Raw genomic sequence first — 27,885 nt, 5'->3', positions numbered from 1 at the left:
GTGTAGTACTGCTGGTAGTAGCAGTACTACCAGTAGAGCTGATATGTGTCTCCATGGGCCTTACTTTTTTTTAACCATTTATCAATTTTCGAGCAAACAGAATGAGCAGCAGCTACGTTTGGCTACATACGGACCGTTAGTGGAATTCCCGCAAGAGAGTAACGGTTAATATGATTGGATGTTAATTATTTGACTAGGCTACCTGTATTTGACATTGTGTTATTTTGCTGAACACTGAATGGTTTAATTTTATTTTTGGCAGTGAAACGAGGCAAGTCAGGCGAGAAAAAAACCTCACCCAAATGTATAACCCAATTGGAAAATATAAATGTTGGACTGTTGGAAAATGTGAATAAAAATAAATACAATTTTAATTTTCTTTTTTAAATGTGAATCACATTTTCATTTGGTGTACCCCCGACGGCATTGCGCGTACCCCAGTTTGGGAATACCTGGCATAGAGCATGGCCAGATAACTAACATACAGTAGGCCAACTCATATTGTCACGACTTCCACCGGAGGTGGCTCCTCTCCCTGTTCGGGCGGTGCTCGGCGGTCATTGTCGCCGGCCTACTAGCTGCCACCGATCCCATTTTCCTTTTTCATTTAGCACTGTCTGGTTTGTCACACCTGTGTCTTGTTGTATCTGATTCTGTGGGTTTATATTTCCCCGCTGCAGGTTAGGCTGTGTGCGGGATTGTTACTAATTAGTACGGTAGGGGTGCGTGCCTGCACCACAGGATTGTTTTTAGTTTTTGTGCGGTATGTGTTTTACCGCGGACATTTGTGTTCGCTAGTATATTCGGAGTCGAGATTTCTCCTCTGTGTGAATTGAGTTCCTATCCCTGTGGTGGATGCTACATTTCGTGCGGTTACCCTTTGTGTTTGTGCTGTGCCTTTTGGGACCGCCTGTATTAAAACATTTGATTCCCTGGAACCCATCTGCTCTCCTCATCCTGATTCCACACACACCCCCCTCTTGCAAGAGGATTGTTACAGAATCCCGCACCATTTCATGGAGTCAGCAGGAGGTGACGCTCCCTCCACGTCCATGGAGGAGCGCGTGCTACATCACACCACCGTCCTCCACCGTCTCGGGACAGCCATGGATCAGGTGATGGCAACGATGGAGAGATGGGAGAGGGGTGGTCTGTCTACCCCTGCACCCACCGTGTACCACCCTACACTATCACCTGTGCCGGCACCATCCGGGCCCAGCGGTATTCGGCTCGCGCTCCCGAGGGAGTACGATGGGACGGCTGCCGGGTGCAAGGGTTTGCTGCTCCAGCTGGTGCTGTACCTGGCAACCGTTCACCCGGCTCCTTCGGGAGAGGAGAGCGTGAGTGCCCTTGTCTCCTGCCTGTCCGGTAAAGCTCTGGAGTGGGCCAACGCGGTCTGGGAGGGACCAGACTCTGTGAGGGACGACTACCCAGAGTTCACCCGCCGCTTCCGGACCGTGTTCGACCATCCCCCGGAGGGGCGAGCAACGGGTGAGCGTCTGTTCCATCTGCGGCAGGAGACAAGGAGTGCTGAAGACTTCGCGCTGGAGTTTCGGACCTTGGCCGCCGGCTCGGGTTGGAACGACAGGGCCCTGATTGACCACTATAGGTGTAGCCTACATGAGGACGTCCGCAGGGAGCTAGCCTACAGAGACGCTACCATCAACCTGGACCAGCTAGTGGATATGTCCATCAGGTTGGATAACCTGCTGGCTACCCGCGGGCGTCCGGATAGGGTCCTGTTGGTTCCACCCCCCAGCACCTCTGCTCCAACCCCCATGGAGTTAGGAGGAGCCTCCTCCTGCACCGGATGTGGTCGGAGAGGGCACACTGCCGACCGGTGTTGGAGGGGCTCGTCTGGGAATCGAGATGGCCGGCAGAGCACTGTTCGGACACCTCAGGTGAGTCAGCACCAGGCTCACCCAGAGCCCCCTGTTGGTCACATGTATGTTTTGATTTCTTTCCCTGAGTTTTCTCCTCATTCCCAGCATAAGGCGCTAGTCGATTCAGGCGCAGCAGGAAACTTTATGGATCGGGGTTTCGCACATAGGTTAGGGATTCCCCAGGTTCCGCTGGACAAACCTCTTCAGGTGCACTCCCTAGATAGTCGACCATTAGGGTCAGGGGTGGTCAGGGAGTCCACGGCTCCACTGGACATGGTTACGTGGGGGGATCATGAGGAGAGAATTCGTTTTTTCCTCATTGATTCTCCTGCGTTTCCGGTGGTGCTGGGGATTCCCTGGTTGGCCTTTCACAATCCTACCATTTCGTGGCAACAGAGGGCTCTAAAGGGGTGGTCAGAGGAGTGCTCAGGCAGGTGTGTGGGAATTTCCATCGGTGCAACAACGGTGGAGAGTCCAGACCAAGTCCCCACTGTGCACATTCCCCCCCGAGTATGCCGATTTGGCTATCGCCTTCTGTAAGAAGAGGGCGACCAAATTACCACCTCATCGACGAGGGGATAGTGTGATAAACCTCCAGGTAGACGCCGCACCCCCCAGGAGTCACGTGTATCCCCTGTCACAGGAGGAGACAGTGGCTATGGAAATATATGTCTATGAATCTCTGAGGCAGGGGTACATTCGGCCCTCCATGTCACCCGCCTCCGCGAGTTTCTTTTTTGTGAAGAAGAAAGGAGGAGGGTTGTGTCCGTGCATTGACTATAGAGGTCTAAATTTGATTACGGTGGGGTACAGTTACCCACTACCTCGCATCGCTACGGCGACGGAGTCATTCCACGCAGCACGCTTTTTCACAAAATTGGATCTCAGGAGCGCTTATAACTTGGTGCGGATCCGGGCGGGAGATGAGTGGAAGACAGCATTTAGTGCCACATCCGGCCATTATGAGTACCTCGTCATGCCGTATGGGTTGAAGAATGCTCCAGCCGTCTTCCAATCCTTTGTAGACGAGATTCTCAGGGATCTGCATGGGCAGGGTGTGGTGGCTTATATCGATGACATCCTGATATATTCCGCTACGTGCGTTGCGCATGTGTCTCTGGTGTGCAAAGTGCTTGGGCGACTGTCAAGGCTGAGAAATGCGTCTTCTTCAAACAGTCCGTCTCCTTCCTGGGGTATCGCATTTCCACATCAGGGGTGAAAAAGGAGTGTGACCGCATTTCGGCCGTGCGTAATTGGCCGACTCCCACCACGGTGAAGGAGGTGCAACAGTTTTTAGGGTTTGCCAATTACAACCGGAGGTTTATCCGGGGGTTTGGGAAGGTGGCTGCTCCCATTACCTCACTGCTGAAGTAAGGGCCGGTGCGTCTGCGGTGGTCGGCTGAGGCGGACAGAGCTTTTGACCGCTTGAAGTCGCTGTTCACCGAGGTTCCCGTATTGGCTCATCCGGATCCCTCTTTGGCATTCATAGTGGAGGTAGACGCGTCCGAGGCTGGGGTAGGAGCCGTGCTCTCACAGCGCTTGGCACACCACTGAAGCTCTGCCCCTGCGCTTTCTTTTCGAGGAAGCTCAGCCCGGCGGAGCAAAACTATGACGTGGGGGACCGGGAGCTGCTAGTGGTCGTAAAAGCGCTGGAAGTCTGGAGACATTGGCTCGAGGGGGCTAAACACCCTTTCCTCATCTGGACTGACCACCGTAATCTGCAGTACATCCGGGCGGCGAGGAGACTGAACCCTCGTCAGGCATGGTGGGCCATGTATTTCACCAGATTTAGATTTACCATCTCGTATAGACCAGGTTCCCAGAACACTAAGGCGGACGCACTGTCCCGTCTGTATGATACGGAGGAACGGCCCATCGATCCCACCCGCATACTTCCGGCCTCTTATCTGGTGGCACCGGTGGTGTGGGAGGTGGATGCGGACATGGACTGGGCATGTCGTTCGGAGCCTACTCCGCCTCAGTGTCCTGCGGGACGGAGGTATGTCCCGCTTGGTGTCCGCAATAGATTGATTCGGTGGGCGCATACGTTACCTGCCTCTGGTCACCCAGGCATAGATAGGACGGTGCGAAGCCTTAGGGGGAAGTACTGGTGGCCCACGCTAGCTAAGGACGTGAGGTTTTACGTCTCCTCCTGTTCGGTGAGCGCTCAGAGCAAGCCTCCTAGACACCCGCAAAGAGGGAAGTTACAACCCCTCCCCGTTCCACAGGGGCCTTGGACACACATATCAGGAGACTTCCTGACCGATCTCCCACCTTCCCAGGGGAACACCACGATCCTGGTCGTTGTGGATCGGTTTTCTAAGTCCTGTCATCTCATCCTTTTGCCCGGTCTCCCTACGGCCCTACAGACTGCGGAGGCCCTATTTACTCACGTCTTCCGGCACTACGGGGTGCCTGAGGACATGGTGTGGTGTGGTGTGGTGTGTGGGGGCTGTGCTTTGGCAAAGTGGGTGGGGTTATATCCTACCTGTTTGGCCCTGTCCGGGGGTTTCATCGGATGGGGCCACAGTGTCTCCTGACCCCTCCTGTCTCAGCCTCCAGTATTTATGCTGCAATAGTTTGTGTCGGGGGGCTAGGGTCAGTCTGTCACATCTGGGGTATTTCTCTTGTCTTTTCCGGTGTCCTGTGTGAATTTAAATATGCTCTCTCTAATTCTCTCTTTCTTTCTCTCTCTCGGAGGACCTGAGCCCTAGGACCATGCCTCGGGACTACCTGGCTTGATGACTCCTTGCTGTCCCCAGTTCACCTGGCCGTGCTGCTGCTCCAGTTCCAACTGTTCTGCCTGCAGCTATGGAACCCTGACCTGTTCACCGGACGTGCTACCTGTCCCAGACCTGCTGTTTTCAACTCTCATAGAGACAGCAGGAGCGGTAGAGATAATCTCATAGATCGGCTATGAAAAAGCCAACTGACACTTACTCTTGTGTTACTGACTTGTTGCACCCTCGACAACTACTATGATTATTATTATTTGACCATGCTGGTCATTTATGAACATTTGAACATCTTGGCCATGTGCTGTTATAATCTCCACCCGGCACAGCCAGAAGAGGACTGGCCACCCCTCATTGCCTGGTTCCTCTCTAGGTTTCTTCCTAGGTTTTGGCCTTTCTAGGGAGTTTTTCCTAGCCACCGTGCTTCTACACCTGCATTGCTTGCTGTTTGGGGTTTTAGGCTGGGTTTCTGTACAGCACTTTGAGATATCAGCTGATGTAAGAAGGGCTATATAAATAAATTTGATTTGATTTGACATAGTTTCTGATCGGGGTCCCCAGTTCACGTCCCGGGTGTGGAAGGCGTTCATGGAGCGTCTGGGGGTCTCAGTCAATCTGACCTCTGGTTTTCACCCCGAGAGTAATGGGCAGGTGGAGAGAGCGAACCAGGATGTGGGTAGGTTTCTGCGGTCGTATTGCCAGGACCGGCCAGGGAAGTGGGCGAGGTATGTTCCATGGGCAGAGATGGCCCAGAACTCGCTCCGCCACTCCTCAACGAACATTTCGCCTTTTCAGTGCGTGTTGGGGTACCAGCCGGTCCTGGTACCATGGCATCAGAGCAAGACAGAGGCTCCTGTGGTGGAGGAGTGGGTACAGCGCTCGAGGGAGACCTGGGAGGCCGTCCAGGAGCACCTAAACTGGGCCGAGGCCCGGCAGAAGACGAGCGCTGACCGCCACAGCAGTGAGGCCCCAGTGTTCACGCCTGGGGATCAGGTCTGGCTCTCGACCCGAAACCTGCCCCTCCGCCTGCCCTGCCGGAAGCTGGGTCCGCGGTTTGTGGGGCCATTTAAAGTCCTGAGGAGGATAAACGAGGTGTGTTATAGGTTACAGCTCCCCCGTTATTACCGTATTAACCCCTCGTTTCATGTGTCTCTCCTCAGGCCGGTGGTGGCTGGTCCGCTTCAAGAAGCTGAGGTACGGGAGGTCCCTCTGCCCCCCCTGGACATCGAGGGGGCCCCGGCATACACGGTACGATCCATTCTGGATTCCAGTTGTCGGGTGAGGGGCCTGCAGTACCTCGTGGATTGGGAAGGGTACGGTCCGGAGGAGAGATGCTGGGTGCCGGTGGGGGACGTCTTGGATCCTTCTCTGCTGAGTGAGTTTCACCGCCTCCATCCGGATCACCCTGCACCTCGTCCTTCGGGTCGTCCTCGAGGCCGGTGTCGGCGCGCGGCTCGGGGGGGGGGGGGGGTACTGTCACGACTTCCACCGAAGGTGGCTCCTCTCCCTGTTCGGGCAGTGCTCGGCGGTCGTCGTCGCGGCCTAATAGCTGCCACCGATCCCATTTTACTTTTTCGTTTAGCACTGTCTGGTTTGTCACACCTGTGTCTTGTTGTATCTGATTCGGTGGGTTTATATTTCCCCGCTGCAGGTTAGGCTGTGTGCGGGATTGTTACTAATTAGTACGGTAGGGGTGCGTGCCTGCACCACGGGATTTTGTTTCGTTTTTGTGCGGTATGTGTTTTACCGTGGACATTTGTGTTCGCTAGTATATTCGGAGTAGAGGTTTCTCCTCTGTGTGAATTGAGTTCCTATCCTGTGGATGGATGCTACATTTCGTGCGGTTACCCTTTGTGTTTGTGCTGTGCCTTTTGGGACCGCCTGTATTAAAACATTTGATTCCCTGGAACCCATCTGTTCTCCTGCTCCTGATTCCACACACACCCCCCTCTTGCAAGAGGCTTGTTACACATATTCTGTTCTTCTGAAATACATTGCAAGCAGGCAAGTAAGTACGTTGTGCAAATGGATGATATGACGACGCGCTTATTCATAAAAATAAAAAAAATTATAAAGGAAAACATAACTAACCGCCATTTGCAGTTAGTGAGAAAAGCAAAAATCTATGTATTTTGTTATTGGAATCTAAATTAATTAGACAATCTATTTTCTATTTATTTAACTTTCATTGCCATTGCAGAATAAGCTTCTCACCTTTTCATTCTGTGATGCATCCCTGAAGTTGTCATACAATAAATGACCATCTCTCATTTAATTGGGACTAGTACCCTAGTAAATAGATAGGCTATGCATTTACATTTTTGCTGTACACACAAAAAAAGAGGGTTCCCCAAGGATTGTTTGGGAAGGGTGATGGTTAAATATGGAACCATAATGACTCAAAGAACCCTTTGAGCCCTTTGTTGGAGTTCACAAAAGGGTTATTTACTCTTTTAGTGATAATTAAACTGTAGGAGTGGCCGCTCATTAGAATGTTTTGGGGTGTGGTTTGCTCACAGCTAATTTTATGCAACCGTGAGTGTCATTCCAGTTTATCTAATCTGTTGTGTTATGCCATTACAGTACATGTTATACTGTATATTATTATGGCCAGTGACGGTGTCTTGTGAAAGATGTATGACCTTGTGTCAATTGAAAAGTGGTTCTCAATTCTCACCTTAGGGACCCTCAGCTGTTCCGGAGCTAGCACACCTGATTCAACTAGTTAATGTCACGCCTTGATCTGTTTCACCTTGTCACCACCACCTCCAGGTGTTGACCATCTTCCCCACTTATACTCTGGGTATTTATACCTGTTTTTACTGTCTGTCTGTGCCAGTTCGTCTTGTTTGTTCAAGCCTACCAGCATTTTGTCTCAGCTACTGTTTTTTCCCCAGTCTCGCTTTTTCTCATCCTCCTGGTTTTTGACCCTTGCCTGTCCTAACCCTGTACCCACCCACCTGACCACTCTGCCTGTCCCTGAGCCTGCCTGCCATCCTGTACCTTTGTTCCACCTCTGGATTACAGACCTCTGCCTGACCTGACCCTGAGTTTGCCTGTCGTCCTGTACCTTGGCCTTTACTCTGGATTATCAACTCCTGCCTCCCTTGACCTGTCATTTGCCCGCCCCTGTTACAATAAACATTGTTACTTCACTCAGTCCGCATTTGGGTCTTACCTTGATTCCTGATAGTTAATAAACACAATAATAAAACCTATGGAATTTTAACAATATAATATGGCTAACCAATATAAAAAACATGTATGGTTCTTCAAAAGAATCTACAAAGAACCTTTGAGAATGAGAATGGTTTTGTAAATAACCTTTCTCCTGTAACGCCCTGGCCATAGAAAGTTTTTTTTTGTTCGTTATTTTGGTTAGGCCAGGGTGTTACATTGGGGGGGGCGTTCTATGTTCTTTTTTCTAGGTTGGTTTGTTTCGTTGATTTTGGCCGTGTGGCTTCCAATCAGGCACAGCTGTAGTTTGTTGTTGCTGATTGGGTGTCACACATAAGTAGCCTGTTTTTCCTTTGTTTTTTTGTGGTTGATTGTTTCTGTTTAGTGCTTCCGTTTCGTTGTTAGTACCTGACAGAACTGTCGGCTGTCATTTTGTTTATTTTGTCAAGTGTTCTCTTTTTGTATTAAAATTCATTCAAGATGAACACATCCTCTGCTGCACCTTGGTCTTTCTCTAACGACGGCCGTTACATCTCCATAAAGGTTCTACAAAGAGCCATAAAGGGTTCTATATAGGGTTATAAACAATAGCGGAACCCTTTTTTGGTGCTATAACTTTTATTTAATGCCTCTTTATAGAACCTTAAAGGGTTTTTATAGGATCATATAGGTTACATTTAGAAACTTATGAGAATGGTTCTTTATAGAACCTCGAAAAAAAGGTTAAAATAGATCCAAAAAGGGATCTGCTAGCCAAATAACCCTCAATTGGCACTATTTAGAACCCTTTGTTTTTAGTGTGTAGGCTAACCTATGAATCCCATAGGCAGCGTGGTTTATAACATAGCCTACAGTCACATTTAATAACAGGTGCACAGACAGTTGATCTTTTACATTGAATTATGCATGTAACTACTGTAGATAGCCTACTGTAATTTCATATTTTCAGTAGCCTTGACAATTGAATTCGCGGGCAGTCTAGCATATTTAGGTTGGGTGAAAAGTCAATACAAGACAATGTTGAATTCAAATGTTCTGCTGACACTGTCACAGTCCGTTACCAAATAGCTTACAGTAAAATATAAAAAACACCTCCAAAACCATTTGATCAAATTTGCCGTTGCTATTTCTTTGAGAAACTGCTGTGGCCTAATTCCAAAAGTTACAAATTATACAGCAAATAAAGGGCGTCATTTACACCATAAGCGTTTTACACGCGGAGTTATAATGCTTGTTCACACGCGCACAGTTTTACGATGGGTCTGATTTATAACGGGTTAACATTTTTCAATATTTTTATACGTACGCATTCTTTTCAGAAATGGCGCACGCAGATATTTAGTGTGACATTTTCGCTTATAAATGCGGCCCCAGCACAGCGGCAGAGAGCGAGAAAGTGGGCCAGAGGAGAGGAGAAGAGCAGCTCCACATGCCCTGAGTGGCTGCTGCCTCATTAAACCTCCATAGAGACTCTGTCAAAGTCACAGCCAAAGGCATCCCTAATGCTAACTACCTAGCATAGAATACTCTGCTTCCCTCATGCTAACTACCTAGCATAGCATACTCTGCTTCCCTCATGCTAACTACCTAGCATAGCATAATCTGCATCCCTCATGCTAACTACCTAGCATACTGTAGCATCACTGTAGGTACCTAGCTAGCATAGCGTAGCCTCCTCTGTTTAACTGTAGGTAGGTATTAGGTAGCCTACTATGGAAATCACTAGAGTTTATGTCAAAGTCACAGTCAAAGTCATCCCTCATGCTAACTACCTAGCATAACCTTGCATAGCATATATCCTCTGCTTTAGCTCCCACTGTGTGTGAAGCACTATAGGTTCTCATCCAACAATACTGGAATTTACGTTACATTATGTTTTTGTGTATCTATTTTTTTTATATGGCAGCAGTCAAACAAACCATTGACCTTTAAGTCATGACTACACACTTAATAACCGTGTGTATATGTATGTGTGCATGCGTGCGTGTGTCTGTGTGTGTCTGTGTGTGAGGGTGGCAGAGCCACGTGGCTTACTGACAGACAGACTGCTCCTTCCTGTTTAAAAGTCAAGCTGTCCACTGTCACACTAACTTATCCTCTAGATCAATATTTCTCTACCTTTTTTATACCAGGGACCTCTTGCATTTAAGCATTTGAGAAAGGCCTAAATCAGCTAACTGCTACAGTATGTTGGTGTAAGGCTGGAGTATTGAGGGGCTGGAGAATCTGCTTAAACAGTGGCCATAAAACTTTTGCAGTGTGGTGCAAACTAAAATGATGGATAAAAAAAAATCCTAGTTATGAGATTATGACAAATGAGCTGTTATTGTACCTTCAGACACTGGTTGTATTTCGTACAGTGCCAACTGTGGATTACATTGGGCCAACAGACAGGTCTAGGTAATATTGTATTAATTTGCCATTGCTGTGGTCTTGCGTTACCATACTCCAAAATAGAAGCCTGGACCCGATGTTAACATTGCTGCAACACTAGGGTATTGTACTGTGAACTTGTGCTGTGGAAGGTACTGTGTAACACATAAGAGATGCTTACAAACTGGAAGGAACAATACATACCAACATATGCGGACGGTATAAATACCCCAACAATAGTCATTACCAGCTGCACACTACAAAGAGCACATCGTTGTTTACCAACAAGATGACATGGCACCCTACTCTCCAAATCACCCCTAGGGTACTGGTCAGTGCACTATATATGGAATAGGGTATCATTTGGGACTCAGCCATGCAAAAACCAACCCCTCATACCCCAAAATAAAGAAAGTGATTACAGAAGCATGTTTAAATATGGAAGAGGAGTCGTGGGTTGAGGGGCAGTGGCTTGAGAAAGTACTCACCCCCCTTGGCACTTTTCCTATTTTGTAGCACCTGGAATTAAAATAAATTTTTTGGGGGTTTGTATCATTTGATTTACACAACATGCCTACCACTTTGAAGATGCTAAATATTTTTTATTGTGAAACAAACAAGAAATAAGACAAAAAAAACAGAAAACTTGAGCGTGCATAACTATTCACCCCCCCAAATTCTATATTTTGTAAAGCCACCTTTTGCAGCAATTACAGCTGCACGTCTCTTGGGGTATGTCTCTATAAGGTTGGCACATCTAGCCACTGGCATTTTTGGACATTCTTCAAGGCAAAACTTCTCCAGCTCCTTCAATTTGGATGGGTTCCGCTGGTGTACAGCAATCTTTAAGTCATACCACAGATTCTCAGTTGGATTGAGGTCTGGGCTTTGACTAGGCCATTCCAAGACATTTAAATGTTTTCCCTTAAATCACTCAAGTGTTGCTTTAGCAGTATGCTTAGGGTCATTGTCCTGCTGGAAGGTGAAACTCCATCCCAGACTCAAAACTCTGGAAGACTGAAACAAGTTTCCCTCAAGACTTTCCCTGTATTTAGCGCCATCCATCATTCCTTCAATTCTGACCAGTTTCCCAGTCCCTGCCGATGAAAAATAGCTCAATTTTAGACTCATCTGACCAGAGTACCTTCTCCCATATGTTTGGGGAGTCTCCCACATGCCTTTTGGCAAACACCAAATGTGTTTGCTTATTTTTTTGTTTAAGCAATGGCTTTTTTCTGACCACTCTTCCGTAAAGCCCAGCTCTGTGGAGTGTACGGCTTAAAGTGGACAGATAATCCAGTCTCTGCTGTGGAGCTTTGCAGCTCCTTCAGGGTTATCTTTGGTCTCTTTGTTGCCTCTCTGATTAATGCCCTCCTTGCCTGGTCCGTGAGTTTTGGTGGGCGGCCCTCTCTTGGCAGGTTTGTTGTGGTGCCATATTCTTTCCATTTTTTAATAATGGATTAATTGGTGCTCCGTGAGATGTTCAAAGTTACGGATATTTTTTAGAACCCAACCCTGATCTGTACTTCTCCACAACTTTGTTCCTGACCTGTTTGTAGAGCTCCTTGATCTTCATGGTGCTGCTTGCTTGGTGGTGCGCCTTGCTTAGTGGTGTTGCAGACTCTGGGGCCTTTCAGAACAGGTGTATATATACTGAGATCATGTGACAGGTCATGTGACACTTAGATTGCACACAGGTGGACTTTATTTAACTAATTGTGTAACTTCTGAAGGTAATTGGTTGCACCAGATGTTATTTAGGTGCTTCATTACAAAGGGGGTGAATACATATGCACGCACCACTTTTCCGTTTTTTATTCTTTTGCATTTTCTGAAATTATTATTTTTTTTCACTTAATTTCACCAAATTGGACAATTTTGTGTATGTCAATTACATGAAATCCAAATAAAAATCTATTCAAATTACAGGTTGTAATGCAACAAAATAGGTAAAATTGGCAAGGGGGATGAATACTTTTGCAAGGCACTGTATTTATGTGAAACAAGAACAGGATGAAAATAGGTCCTCCACAGCAGCTTGTATTTGAGTATTGTCATAATGAGCATTGTCATAATGAGCATTGTCATAATGAGTATTGTCATAATGAGTACATTTTTTTATCTACTGCCATGCTGAGGTAAAGAAAATATGAGCGTCCATCATCATCATCATCATCCTCCTCAGAGCGGATATGTAACACTCACTGTCATGTAAAATAATTTCTTATTTTTAGGATATATCCGCTTTCATGGAAATAGGTACAAAAAAACTATAGACTAAATGGCCTATACTTGTAAACTTTGTTTGATAGTTATGTATGTAAACCTTGAGAGGAGGTCTATTATCAAGTATATTTCTGAGACAGTATAAGCATTTATTTTCTATGGCCTTTGTCACGGTGTTCGGCGGAGTTCGGCGGTCGACGTCACCGACCTTCTAGCCATCGCTGATCCATTTTTCATTTTCCATTGGTTTTGTCTTGTCTTCCATCACACCTGGTTCCAATCCCATCAATTACATGTTGTGTATTTAACCCTCTGTTTCCCCTCATGTCCTTGTCGGTGATTGTTTATTGTAAGTGTATGTGTACGTCTGTACTGGTGTATGTCGGGTTTCCGGTGGGTTTTTGTAAATAAACTGCTACGTTGGAAACACAGTTATTTCTCTCCTGTGTCTGACTTCTCTGCCGCCAGTTAAACACCCTTACAGCCTTGATAGAGAGAGCAAGGTTGAATCGTGTTTGTCCATGCAGACAACAGTACTGTAATAGCAACCAACAATTATCACATCACATATGAAATACACTACAGCTGTTGGTCTGCAGTTAGAGGATATTATCTAATATACTTGGAGTAGGCTAGCTAGTAGCTGAAACACATATGCACCATACTGTAGTAATGGCCTTAGCAACCACTCCTGTAACTAGGGAGGAAATAGCAGTGTCCCATTTTAACTGCTGCACTCCAGTAACGGTGCCAGTAATAATGTATTAATACGCCAGTAACGGTGCCAGTAATAATGTATTCATATGCCAGTAAGCAGTAACGGTGCCAGTAATAATGTATTAATACGCCAGTAAGCAGTAACGGTGCCAGTAATAATGTATTCATATGCCAGTAAGCAGTAACGGTGTCAGTAATAATGTATTAATATGCCAGTAAGCAGTAACGGTGCCAGTAATAATGTATGCATACACCAATAAGGTGCCAGTAATAATGTATTCAAAAGCCAATAAGCAGTAACGGTGCCAGTAATAATGTATGCATACACCAATAAGGTGCCAGTAATAATGTATTCATAAGCCAATAAGCAGTAACGTGCCAGTAATAATCTATTAATACACCAGTAATGTGCCAGTAATAATGCATTTCATACGCCAGTAAGCAGTAATGGTGCCAGTAATAATGTATTCATATGCCAGTAAGCCGTAACGGTGCCAGTAATAATGTATTCATATGCCAGTAAGCAGTAACGGTGCCAGTAATAATGTATTCATATACCAGTAAGCAGTAACGGTGCCAGTAATAATGTATTCATATGCCAGTAAGGCTGCTCACCCGACTGAGAGGAGGCATGTGATGCAATCACAACTCATTATACGGGCTGAACACGGACTGAACACGGGCTGAACACGGACTGAACACGGGCTGAACAAGGGCTGAACAAGGGCTGAAAACGGGCTGAACATGGACTGAACAAGGGGTGAACACGGGCTGAACACGGGCTGAACACGGACTGAACAAGGGCTGAACAAGGGGTGAACACGGACTGAACAAGGGCTGAACACGGACTGAACAAGGGCGGGTGAACACGGACTGAACAAGGGGTGAACACGGACTGAACAAGGGGTGAACACGGACTGAACAAGGGCTGAACACGGACTGAACACGGGCTGAACACGGACTGAACACGGACTGAACAAGGGCTGAACACGGACTGAACAAGGGCTGAACAAGGGGTGAACACGGACTGAACAAGGGCTGAACACGGACTGAACAAGGGGTGAACACGGACTGAACACGGGGTGAACACGGACTGAACAAGGGGTGAACAAGGGCTGAACACGGACTGAACACGGGGTGAACACGGACTGAACAAGGGGTGAACACGGACTGAACACGGGAAAGCAAAGGGGAGAAAAGGTCAAATTTTCATAGGATCACTTGTGTGATTTCTGTCATTTTTAGATTCAATTTAGATTAATTTCCTTTTTCCTTTTATGTTAGCAGTGAGTAATTGGCATGGCCCACTTACTGAGCATGCTGTGCTCTCCATAGACCCCCCTGCTAGGTGAAGAGATTCACACACACACACACACACACACACACACACACACACACACACACACACACACACACACACACACACACACACACACACACACACACGGTCATTAACATGGACCAAAAATGATCTCTACTCAAATATGATGGTACATTAGGGTGACAATGACAGATGTGCACTATTCTAAAAGACATGAACACAACACAAAGCAGTTGCAGAATCCATACACATAAACCGAGACTGATTTGACCAGGGCCCTGGTCAAAACTAGTGCACTATTTAGGGATTAGGGTGCACAACCTCACTCATCCCAACACAACAAACCCTCCCCTTCCTCTCTTTCTCAATCCTCCAGACAACTGTCTAAAACACAAACGTCCACTCCATAGATCCCTTTCCTGCAATCAAAATACCTAGCGTTATTCATATTTTTCATAATTTCCTAATTAATAAACCAAATATGCCGAAAATCCGGTGTTTCTATGTCCAATGGTTTTGTTTTATTTCAGTCTTCTGTGATGTATATAAAGTGTAATATTGGGATGCAAACTCAGAATTGAATACACTTCAACTCTATATCTGACATGGAACAAGTGTCTTCTTTTTCTAAGCCCATAACCCTGTGTGTGAGGTGTATACTTTTGTTTCACAGTAGATTTGTTTAAGACTACCAAGAAACCCTGATTTAGCCCACTGCAGTAAAAAGGTTAAGAGAGACTGATTGGACCGATGGTTGAGCCCGTCTAGCATCTCATGGGTCAACATCCACACACATCCATCCATCCACATTTTCATGAAAGACGGATCAGACTTTCAGTGAGTGTGACAAATCTTCCATCTCTATTCCCCAAGCTGCCATGTACTCCAGGGACATTTGGGCCAGATTTTTGGGGCCAAAATACTCCTAATAGCAGGTTCTGTATTGAGGGCACTTTTTGAAAAGTGACACCCTATATCAGTGTATCCTAAAGTTGGTAACATGGTTCAAATAATAGGTTGGGCAGCTCCATAACAAACCAGGGCCCACCCATAAAAATTAACATGTCATTATGGACCCCCATAAAAAAATGCCATGATTTCAGTTTTGGGCACCCACAAGAGATGTTGGGGGCCCTCAAGAGACAATGTATAATTCAAATTCTGGTTGGTGACTAACCTGGGCTGGCGCTGGGGGATCTGTCTGGGTGTCTCCTCCCCCAGGCGCCCCAGGGAGGGCGAACGTGAACGGGGAGGGCGGGGAGCCCCCTTCCCCATGGTCCTGACTGTTCCATTGGGGCTGGGCATCTGCTGCTGCTGGGGCCGACGGGGTGACAAGCTATGAAGGGGAGAGTGGCTCGGCGAGGGCAGGGGTGACCAGTTGTTCACGTTCAGGTTGTTGTCGCTGTTGGAGCGTAGGAGCATAGACCGTGGAGCAGCTAGTGTACTCCGTGGGGCCTGCTGGCGCCGGGTGGGTTTTGCCGGCGCCTCCCTGAAAGGCACTGAAGGGAGGGATGGAGGGGGGGGGGGATTAGAACAAGTTTCAACACGGAGAAATATTACATAATTAGTCATTTCATAATTTCGTCATTGTTCCTCCAAAATAAGCTGGTTGAATAACAGAATAAGTGGTATTTCACGCTCTCTCTCTCGCACACGGACCCCCCCCCCACACACACACACACACACACTGCTTATTTGGGTTCAATAGAGAACCAAAGGTAGTCTCTAACCTCGAGGTATTAATAAGCATAATTGAGCCTTAGTGAAGATGCAATGAGAGCTCCTAACTAGCTGATCTCACAGGCTCAGAGCAGGCTGCCTGGCTGCCTGACGGAGGAGGAGAGAACTTCTATTCAACTCAAGCTATAATAAGAGCCTTGGTGGAATTCCCCTGCGTTTGATGCAATGCTCAGCTCACACAGCTGAAGCATGATTAATGATGATGTTTATTTCTCCGCTGCCTACTAAATACCAGGGAGGAATAAGAGGCTTGTATACAGCAATATAGGGTTTAACCCAGAGATGATTGGCCACTGTGTGAGAGAGATGACACTGCTTTGGAAAAGAAAACAACCGTACTGTCATAGGAGAAGGTTCTATAAAAAGGCCTCTCAAGAATACCTCTTCCAAAAGGCCTGAGTATGTGTGTAAGACTCTCAAAAGCACAATTTAAAGCGATAACCCCTCAAAACTGTGACTGTACCTATGGAATGCATTATAATATAGAGTAGGTCCATGCTGCATTGAGAGGAAAGGTCACATGTCCAACCCCCAATGGCAGGTCCCACCCCCTCTCCACCTGACTCTCCCACTAATGCTGATATCTGGATGGCCTATCATCAACAGCATAGGCGTAGCTAATTAAATATTGGTGATATGTATGGATCTACATCAGGGGTCTTCAACCTTTTCTTGCCCAGGGACCCCCTCTTTGGCAAACCGGCGACCCAGGAATCCACATCAAATGTTAGACAAAAATGTGTCTTATCATCAGGTGAATGATAATGGCAAGGAGAAGTAATCAACATTTTAAAATTAATAGATTTAGTAAATAGTATTTCATTATTTTGACAGCCAATTAGCTAGAAAAGTAACTACAAACACATTTTTGCTAAGAGCAGCTGTTTAGCTGATTGAACAAAGGTTAGCCATCTGTTGGCAAAAAATTATGTCCAAGTCAAGAAAGCTTACCAGTAGCCAGCAGCACTTGCCGCACTGGTAGACTACCGACTGGTAGACTATTGACTGGTAGACTATTGACTGGAAGACTATTGACTGGTGGACTATTGACTGGTAGCCTATTGACTGGTAGACTATTGACTGGTAGCCTATTGACTGATAGACTATTGACTGGTAGCCTATTGACTGATAGACTATTGACTGGTAGCCTATTGACTGATAGACTATTGACTGGTAGCCTATTGACTGATAGACTATTGACTGGTAGCCTATTGACTGGTAGACTTTGACTGGTAGACTATTGACTGGTAGCCTTTTGACTGGTAGTCTATTGACTGGTAGCCTTTTGACTGGTAGCCTTATGACTGGTAGCTATTGACTGGTAGCCTTATGACTGGTAGACTATTGACTGGTAAACTATTGACTTGTAGCCCTTGACTGGTACACTACTGACTGGTAGCCTATTGACTGGTACACTATTGACTGGTAGACTATTGACTGGTAGCCTTTGACTGGTAGACTATTGACTGGTAGCCTATTAACTGGTAAACTATTGACTGACAGACTATTGACTGGTAGCCTATTGACTGGTAGACTACTGACTGGTAGACTATTGACTGGTAGTCTATTGACTGGTAGACTATTGACTGGTAGCCTATTGACTGGTAGACTTTGACTGGTAGACTATTGACTGATAGACTATTGACTAGTAGCCTATTGACTGGTAGACTTTGACTTGTAGACTATTGACTGGTAGCCTATTGACTGGTAGACTTTGACTGGTAGACTATTGACTGGTAGACTATTGACTGGTAGTCTATTGACTGGTAGTCTATTGACTGGTAGACTTTGACTGGTAGACTATTGACTGATAGACTATTGACTGGTAGACTATTGACTGGTAGTCTATTGACTGGTAGACTTTGACTGGTAGACAATTGACTGGTAGACTACTGACTGGTAGCCTATTGACTGGTAGACTTTGACTGGTAGACTATTGACTGATAGACTATTGACTGGTAGACTATTGACTGGTAGACTATTGACTGGTAGACTTTGACTGGTAGTCTATTGACTGGTAGACTTTGACTGGTAGACAATTGACTGGTAGCCTTTTGACCGGTAGCCTTATGACTGGTAGACTATTGACTGGTAGCCTATTGACTGGTAGCTATTGACTGGTAGCCTTATGACTGGTAGCTATTGACTGGTAGCCTTTTGACTGGTAGACTATTGACTGGTAAACTATTGACTTGTAGCCTTTGACTGGTACACTACTGACTGGTAGCCTATTGACTGGTAAACTATTGACTGACAGACTATTGACTGGTAGCCTATTGACTGGTACACTATTGACTGGTAGACTATTGACTGGTAGACTTTTGACTGGTAGCCTATTGACTGGTAGACTTTTGACTGGTAGACTATTGACTGGTAGACTATTTACTGGTAAACTATTGACAGGTAGACTACAGACTGGCCACTGCTCTACTACCACATATCTACAATCTACTACCACATATCTACAATCCATATTGTGAGGTGAAACTTATTCTATTATTCTTAACTATCAACAAGTTAACAAGGTTTTAGATCTTTAGTGCATTATATCCTCGAACAACAGAAAATACTTTCCCAGGAAACAATAGTTAACAGTACCGTAGGCTTTACTCCCATATGTTCTCTGGTGTACAGTACAGTACAGTACAGTACAGTACAGTACAGTAGGCTCTACTCTCATATGTTCTCTGGTATACAGTACAGTACAGTACAGTACAGTACAGTACAGTACAGTACAGTAGGCTCTACTCTAATATGTTCTCTGGTGTACAGTACAGTACAGTACAGTAGGCTCTACTCATATGTTCTTTGGTGTACAGTACAGTACAGTACAGTACAGTACAGTACAGTACAGTACAGTACAGTACAGTAGGCTCTACTCTAATATGTTCTCTGGTATACAGTACAGTACAGTACAGTAGACTCTACTCTCATATGTTCTCTGGTATACAGTACAGTACAGTACAGTACAGTACAGTACAGTAGGCTCTACTCTCATATGTTCTCTGGTATACAGTACAGTACAGTACAGTACAGTACAGTACAGTACAGTACAGTAGGCTCTACTCTCATATGTTCTCTGGTTTACAGTAGAGTACAGTAGGCTCTACTCATATGTTCTTTGGTGTACAGTACAGTACAGTACAGTACAGTAGGCTCTACTCTAACATGTTCTCAGGTATACAGTACAGTACAGCACAGTACAGTACAGTACAGTATAGTAGGCTCTACTCTCATATGTTCTCTGGTATACAGTACAGTACAGTACAGTACAGTAGGCTCTTCTCTTATATGTTCTCTGGTATACAGTACAGTACAGTACAGTACAGTACAGTACAGTAGGCTCTACTCTCATATGTTCTCTGGTATACAGTACAGTACAGTACAGTACAGTAGGCTCTACTCTAATATGTTCTCTGGTGTACAGTACAGTACAGTACAGTAGGCTCTACTCATATGTTCTTTGGTGTACAGTACAGTACAGTACAGTACAGTACAGTACAGTACAGTAGGCTCTACTCTAATATGTTCTCTGGTATACAGTACAGTACAGTACAGTACAGTAGACTCTACTCTCATATGTTCTCTGGTATACAGTACAGTACAGTACAGTACAGTACAGTACAGTAGACTCTACTCTCATATGTTCTCTGGTATACAGTACAGTACAGTAGGCTCTACTCATATGTTATTTGGTGTACAGTACAGTACAGTACAGTAGGCTCTACTCTCATATGTTCTCTGGTATACAGTACAGTACAGTACAGTACAGTAGGCTCTTCTCTTATATGTTCTCTGGTATACAGTACAGTACAGTACAGTACAGTACAGTACAGTAGGCTCTACTCTCATATGTTCTCTGGTATACAGTACAGTACAGTACAGTACAGTACAGTACAGTACAGTACAGTAGGCTCTACTCTCATATGTTCTTTGGTATACAGTAGAGGTCGACCGATTTATCGGGCCGATTTCAAGTTTTCATAACAGTCGGTAATCGGTATTTTTGGCCACCAATTTGCCAATTTTTACACCTTTATTTAACTAGGCAAGTCAGATTAATAACACTTTCTTATTTTCAATGACGGCCTAGGAACGGGGGTTAACTGCCTTGTTCAGGGGGGATTCGGGGATTTGTTTTTGCAACCTTCTGGTTACTAGTCCAACGCTCTAACCACCGGCCTTACATTGCACTCCACGAGGAGCCTACATGGCAGGCTGACTACTGCTGTGAGGGCAGCAAGAAGCCAAGGTAAGTTGCTAGCTAGCCTTAAACTTATCTTATAAAAAACGATCAATCTTAACATAATCACTAGTTAACTACACATGGTTGATGATATTACTAGTTTATCTAACGTGTCCTGCGTTGCATATAATCGATGTGGTGCCTGTTAATTTCTCATTGAATCACAACCTACTTCGACAGATGGGTGTTGATTTAACAAGCGCATTTGCGAAAAAAGCACTGTCGTTGCACCAATGTACATAAACATCAATGCCTTTGTTTAAAATCAATACACAAGTATATATTTTTAAACCTGCATATTTAGTTAATATTGCCTGCTAACATGAAATTGTGTCACTTGTCTTGCGTTCATTGCACGCAGTCAAGGTATATGCAACAGTTTGGGCCGCCTGGCTCGTTGCGAACTAATTTGCCAGAATTTTACGTAATTATGACATAACATTGAAGGTTGTGCAATATAACAGGAATATTTAGACTTAGGGATGCCACCCGTTAGATAAAAGACGGAACAGTTCCGTATTTCACTGAAAGAAAAAATGAGATGATAGTTCCGGATTTGACCATATTAATGACCTAAGGCTCGTATTTCTGTGTGTTTATTATATTATAATTAGGTCTATGATTTGATAGAGCAGTCTGACTGAGCGGTGGTAGGCACCATCAGGCTTGTAAGCATTCATTCAAACAGCACTTTCGTGCGTTTTTCCAGCAGCTCTTCGCTGTGCTTCAAGCATTGCGCTGTTTATGACTTCAAGCCTATCAACTATAATTTAATATAATTTTTGGAACGTTCCAACAGGAATCTATTCCAAAAACCTCGTAAATAACAAGGTTGCCAAAAAACAACGCATACAAAGTTGTATAGCGGCAGAATAAGATACCGGGTAGGGAGTGGTCTATTTCATTGCGTTTTTCACTCATCACGTTTATTCTGAAAAATGTCTGTCCTCACTCTGGTTGCCTATGGACAAACATTAAGAATAAGCTACGTGGTGAGTTGCTAGTTAGCTAGGTTTGTATGCTTTGCTACTTTGTATGCGTTGTTGGTTGGCAACCTTTTACTTTACGTTTTTTGGAACAGATTCCTGTTGGAACGTTCCACAAATTATACCCACCCCTTCAAGCCTATCAACTCCCAAGATTAGGCTGCTGTAACCGATGTGAAATGGCTAGCTAGTTAGCGGTGTGCGCGCTAATAGCGTTTCAAACGTCACTCGCTCTGAGACTTGGAGTAGTTGTTCCCCTTCCTCTACATGGGTAATGCTGCTTCGAGGGTGGCTGCTGTCGATGGGTTCCTGGTTCGAGCCCAGGTAGGAGCGAGGAGAGGGACGGAAGCTATACTGTTACACTGGCAATACTAAAGTGCCTATAAGAACATCCAATAGTCAAAGGTATATGAAATACAAATCGTATAGAGAGAAATAGTACTATAATAACTACAACCTAAAACTTCTTACCTGGGAATATTGAAGACTCATGTTAAAAGGAACCACCAGCTTTCATATGTTCCCATGTTCTGAGCAAGGCACTTAAACGTTAGCTTTCTTACATGGCACATATTGCACTTTTACTTTCTTCTCCAACACTTTGTTTTGCATTATTTAAACCAAATTGAACGTTTCATTATTTATTTGAGGCTAAATTGATTTTATTGATGTATTATATTAAGTGAAAATAAGTGTTAATTCAGTATTGTTGTAATTGTCATTATTACAAATAAATACATGTGTAAAAAAATCGGCCGATTAATCGGCAGCGGCTTTTGTGGTCCTCCAATAATCAGTATCGGCGGTGAAAAATCATAATCGGTCGACCTCTAGTATACAGTACAGTACAGTACAGTACAGTACAGGAGGCTCTTCTCTCATATGTTCTCTGGTATACAGTACAGTAGGCTCTACTCATATGTTTTTTGGAGTACAGTACAGTACAGTACAGTACAGTAGGCTCTACTCTCATATGTTCTCTGGTATACAGTACAGTACAGTACAGTACAGTAGGCTCTACTCTCATATGTTCTCTGGTATACAGTACAGTACAGTACAGTACAGTACAGTAGGCTCTACTCTCATATTTTCTACAATGTGGGCCAAAATAGTTAACATTCTCTTGAGACTTTTTCAAGTGGTTATGAAAGCAGACATCAATATTTATAGAAACAAAAGGAGTTATGAAATGGTAACTAATACGGATTCAATCATTTACTTTTTAGTTCATTAGCAGTTGTTATTATACCAATAACAACAATCTCATAACCTGTAAGAAACAACAACACTATGATATCAGTGATTAACCTAAAGGTATAAACAATAGAACCCACTCTCTCAGTTTCTATACGCCACACAAAGTATCAGTAACCACTTAAAACACTGGAAGCCTTCAAAACCCATTAAAAAAACCTCTAGCTCAAGTATCACTGCTTACCTTCTTTCTTCAAGGCATTCAGAAAAGACTTCATTTTCCCCCTTTTCCTTATTGCTTAATTGTTCATGGGAAATGTGGAGATATAAATAAATAGAAAAAGAGAGAATATGAAATGTATCCGAGTTTTGTAGTGGGAAAAAGCAGCAGCGAGTCGTTCCAGTGGTAAAGCGCGTGACAATGGGAGGGAAAGAGATTGGCTGGGAAGGCAGTCAGGCAGAGGGACAAGGAGGGAAGGAAGAAAGGAGGGAGACAGGCAGGCAGGGAGACAGGCAGGGAGGGAGGGAGACACACAGACAGGCAGGGAGGGAAACAGATAGACAGACAGGCAGGGAGACAGTGAGATAGACAGGCAACCAGGGAGACAGACAGGCAGGCAGGGAGACAGGCTGGCAGGGAGACAGGCTGGCAGGGAGTCAGGCAGGCAGGAAGACATTCAGGGAGAAAGGCAGGCAGAGAGACAGGCAGGGAGACAGGGGGACAGGCAGGCAGGGAGAAAGGCAGGAAGGCAGGGGAAAAGGCAGGCAGGGAGACAGGTAGGCAGGGAGACAAGCAGGAAGACAGGAAGGCAGGGTGAAATGCAGGGAGACAGGCAGGGGGGAAAGACAGGCAGGGAGCAGGCAGGGAGAGGGAGACTGGCAGCCAGGGAGAAAGGCGGGGAAAAAGGCAGACAGGGAGACAGGCAGGGAGGCAGGGAGAAAGGCAGGCAGGCAGAGAGACAGGGAGACATGCAGGGAGACAGGGACAAAGACAGCCAGACAGGGGGAAAGGCAGGGGGACACACTGCTTGTCACTGACTATGAGAATGGGATCACAACGCACCAGTTCCACGCATCTCCATTTCCCTCTCGTCCTCTCACACTCAGTCTCTATTTCTCTCTCTCTCTCTCTCTCTCTCTCTATATATATACGTATATATGTCTCCCTCTCTCACTCTCTCTCTCTTGCTCTCTCTCTCTCTCTCTCTCTCTCTCTATGTCTCTCTCTATATATATCTCTCACACACAAACACACTCTAACAGATAGATGCACTGAAGAAGAAAAAACTCCCTAGATATAGCGTTGCTTCACCCAGGTTCAACATTCCAGAGACAAGCAGCACATGATCTCAGCAAGAATGTGTCATTTTTTAAAATCATTATGGATTGGGAGAATTCAACTAAACCACAGCCACTTTGATTACTATCATTAACACTGATTATAATATAAACCAGATTGCTAAACACTGTATTATCTAAAACTACTTCAATAATAATCCAAATTATTGATATTGCCATTGATGACAGGGCAGGACACATTCTCAATACGTGGCTGTCAAACACATGGTGGAGAGAGGTGTTGCTTGCAATCACATAACACCCAAATTAAACATGCATAAATCAATGTTCAGTGCAAACAGGTTTGGCGAGAGATTGGATTTTAACCCGTGCTTTTGCAGGAACAGCTGTATCGAAAACAAACCCTTTGTGTTGCTAGGCAACCTTAGCGAGGAAGTCTAAATTCGTTATTAGCAAGTTGCTTGTTGGTTGTGAAATTATGTGGGCGATTCCACGGCAGCATAGGCCGAAAATATTTCTGGTATCTCAGATTGTTCTGGAAATTCTCATAGTAACTTCATTGGGAGGAAAGATGTTTGACATGCCTTTTACATTTGTATCACAAACCATTTTCAAGAAAAGCATGATGAAAGTTTGAGATATTCATATTCATATTTATATTTATTCATTCATATTTAAATTCATATTCATATTATGTTGAATAAATGAATGTGAAAATGTGTATTTCAGAATCTAGATATAGTCCATATTTGAGAAAATACTATAAGGCATTTAATGACACCATGATGTTGTCTGTATCATGTATGTTCACAGATCATAGGGTCTTACAGGAGACATGTTCACGTCTAAATTGGCCACTTTCATGATGATTTAAAAAAAAATAATACATTGTAAAAATACAAGTGTGTCAAACATTCAGTTCAGTTTTTATGTGAGAATTGCCAGAACAATGTGAGATACCAAAGATATTTTTCGGGCTATGCTGGCATGGAATGGTTCATGCGTAATGTTATTACCAAGCATTTGTAACCAAGCACTGACAGAACAACACATTCCTAATCCTATTGGAATTTGATGAGAATTAAGATATGTTCTGATATTATGAAATGTTATTCCCTCTTGGGAATAACTTTAGGACTTTCATTGGGAAAACAACATATTTAATTCATATTGAATTGGCATTTGGAATTACTCCTTCCATCAACATTCCCTTAATTGCTCAGAAATAATCTCAAACCATTGGTATGGTCGTTAGTAGTCTAAATATACAATAACCAGTCCATTGAAAGCAATATGATAATGACCCTATACTAGATCCTGTGTAATGTACTGTCTATGATGAATTACAAAGCATCATGACTTCAAACCAGCCTAACATCTAACATCTAAATGACCACCTCTTCTCTTCTTTGGCACACAGATTGTTAGATAGCAACCTGACAAGCACCAACCTCCTCTTTCCTCTCCAAGGAATAGCATTAACATTTTAAACCTGAACCTCCTCGTTATAACACCAGCCACTCAATCAATCAAACACAATGAAAAGAAAGAGCAGCTTGTGGTAGATCAATCTCAAAGAGGTAAAATAGTGACGAACCATCTTGTTTGAGCACCACAAACCCTGAGTGATGGATCCATAGAGATAGAATGATAGAACAACACTTCTGTCACATTGATCCGTGATGCAGTAGATTATACAACGATGCAACAGTGATAATTGATCACAGGACAAGGATACTGAAGAAACAGCACTGATGAGTCTACATTTTCAGTAACAATCATGAAAAAAACAACCACCAATATATAGATATACGCCATATAAAGAGGCTACCTCCCTACCCATGGGTCTTCCATCGAGGAACCGACCAGATCTGAGATCCCTAAAGCCAATTATCACATGGATATGGGAACCATGGCAACCACGACTGGATTTATATGGGACAAGGATTTACATAGTTGACTGTAGAACAAGGCAGATGCTGTAGGTTTATGTGTCATGACTGCAGCCATGATGTTGAACTATATAATACAAATTCTGTTACACTCTTAGAAAAAAAGGGTTCCCAAAGGGTTCTTCGGCTGTCTCCATGGGAGAATCCTTTTTGGTTCCAGGTAGAACCGTTTCAGGTTCCATGTAGAAGCCTCTGTGGAAAGGGTTCTACCTGGAACCAAAAAGGGTTCTTCAAAGGTTTCTCCTATACAGACAGCCGAAGAACCATTTTAGGTTCTAAATAGTACCTTTTTTTTCTAAGCGTGTATAAACCAATGTAATGAGGTTAGCTGTCACAAAGACCTTCACTCTCAGACTGAAGCTAATCAGGACGACTATGACTCAAGGGGCAAATGCAAAACGACAATTAAATAATGAAATAATTGGTTTGCAGCACCCTTTCTATTTACAGAACAATGTGGTCACAAAACAGGACGGAGAAAAGCGACTGTTAGGGGTTGTAAATGCATGACAAAGGAGTTATGTGTCAGTGTCTATTTGGAGAGGAAGAGACAGAAATCCCCTGACACTTGTACGGTAAGATTGCAAGATTGTAAGACTGCTGGCACTAGCATTAAGTTGACTGTATGCCAGAAGGAGAGTTCATAATGTCATAGTCTTGGACCCTTGGCCTCAGGACACGGGAAAAAACGGATTCCATCAGATACAAAGTGGCATCAAGAGAAAGATGACAGAGAAGATTGTAATCCACATCCCATGCACCTTAGAGTCTACTGTACTGTACAGTCGTGGCCAAAAGTTTTGAGAATGACACAAATATTAATTTTCACAAAGTCTACTGCCTCAGTTTGTATGATGGCAATTTGCATATACTCCAGAATGTTATGAAGAGTGATCAGATGAATTGCAATTAATTGCAAAGTCCCTCTTTGCCATGCAAATGAACTGAATCCCACCCAAAAATTCCACTGCATTTCAGCCCTGCCACAAAAGGACCAGATGACATCATGTCAGTGATTCTCTCGTTAACACAGGTGTGAGTGTCGACGAGGACAAGGCTGGAGATCAATCTGTCATGCTGATTGAGTTCGAATAACAGACTGGATGCTTCAAAAGGAGGGTGGTGCTTGGAATCATTGTTCTTCGTCTATCAACCATGGTTACCTGCAAGGAAACACGTGCCGTCATCATTGCATTGCACAAAAAGGGCTTCACAGGCAACGATATTGCTGCCAGTAAGATTGCACCTAAATCAACCATTTATCGGATCATCAAGAACTTCAAGGAGAGCGGTTCAATTGTTGTGAAGAAGGCTTCAGGGCGCCCAAGAAAGTCCAGCAAGCGCCAGGACCGTCTCCTAAAGTTGATTCAGCTGCGGGATCGGGGCACCACCAGTACAGAGCTTGCTCAGGAATGGCAGCAGGCAGGCGTGAGTGCATCTGCACGCACAGTGAGGGGAAGACTTTTGGAGGATGGCCTGGTGTCAAGAAGGGCAGTAAAGAAGCCACTTCTCTCCAGGAAAAACATCAGGGACAGACTGATATTCTGCAAAAGGAACAGGGATTGGACTGCTGGGGACTGGGGTAAAGTCATTTTCTCTGATGAAACCCCTTTCCGATTGTTTGGGGCATCCGGAAGAAAGCTTGAAGAACCACTTGAAAAAGTCTCAAGAGAATGTTAACTATTTTGGCCCACATTGTAGATATTTGTATCAGATAACATATGAGAGTAGAGCCTACTGTACTGTACTGTACTGTACTGTACTGTAAACCAGAGAACATATGAGAGTAGAGCCTACTGTACTGTACTGTACTGTACTGTACTGTACTGTACTGTACTGTACTGTATACCAGAGAACATATGAGAGTGACAGAGAACAGTGTAGCAGACAGACAGATGGCATAACACAGCTGATCAATCCATGCCTATTAAAATCATAGTGGTCACCAACCCGGCAACAGTATTGTAAAGTATTTAGAGGATAGAAGAGGATGTGCCTTTTGTGAAGAACAGAGGGAGATTGTCCCATACAAATCA

The 27,885-nt window shown here is 44.5% G+C and overlaps 1 protein-coding gene across 6 annotated transcripts in view; it reads right to left on the bottom strand.

Annotated features, from left to right (window-relative positions):
- Nucleotides 1-27,885, bottom strand: part of LOC106561615 (SH3 and multiple ankyrin repeat domains protein 2) — a 163,025-nt gene that overhangs the window by 93,691 nt on the left and 41,449 nt on the right. For 5 of the 6 annotated variants that reach the window (XR_006757097.1, XM_014125735.2, XM_045688459.1 and 2 more), the window contains exons 1-2: nucleotides 22,843-23,044; nucleotides 15,610-15,931 (exon numbers count right to left, since the gene is read on the bottom strand). Coding sequence is in view for 5 of the 6 variants with exons in the window: in XM_014125735.2 (XP_013981210.2) it covers nucleotides 15,610-15,931; nucleotides 22,843-22,876 (356 nt within the window). In the remaining variant the exon portion in view is untranslated. Of the gene's footprint in view, nucleotides 1-15,609; nucleotides 15,932-22,842; nucleotides 23,045-27,885 lie in introns of those variants that run through there. The other variant, XM_045688461.1, reaches the window with a different exon arrangement.

This window comes from Salmo salar, chromosome ssa10, assembly GCF_905237065.1.
Source record: "Salmo salar chromosome ssa10, Ssal_v3.1, whole genome shotgun sequence".
NCBI lineage: Eukaryota > Metazoa > Chordata > Actinopteri > Salmoniformes > Salmonidae > Salmo > Salmo salar.
This window is presented reverse-complemented; position numbering and strand designations above follow the sequence as displayed.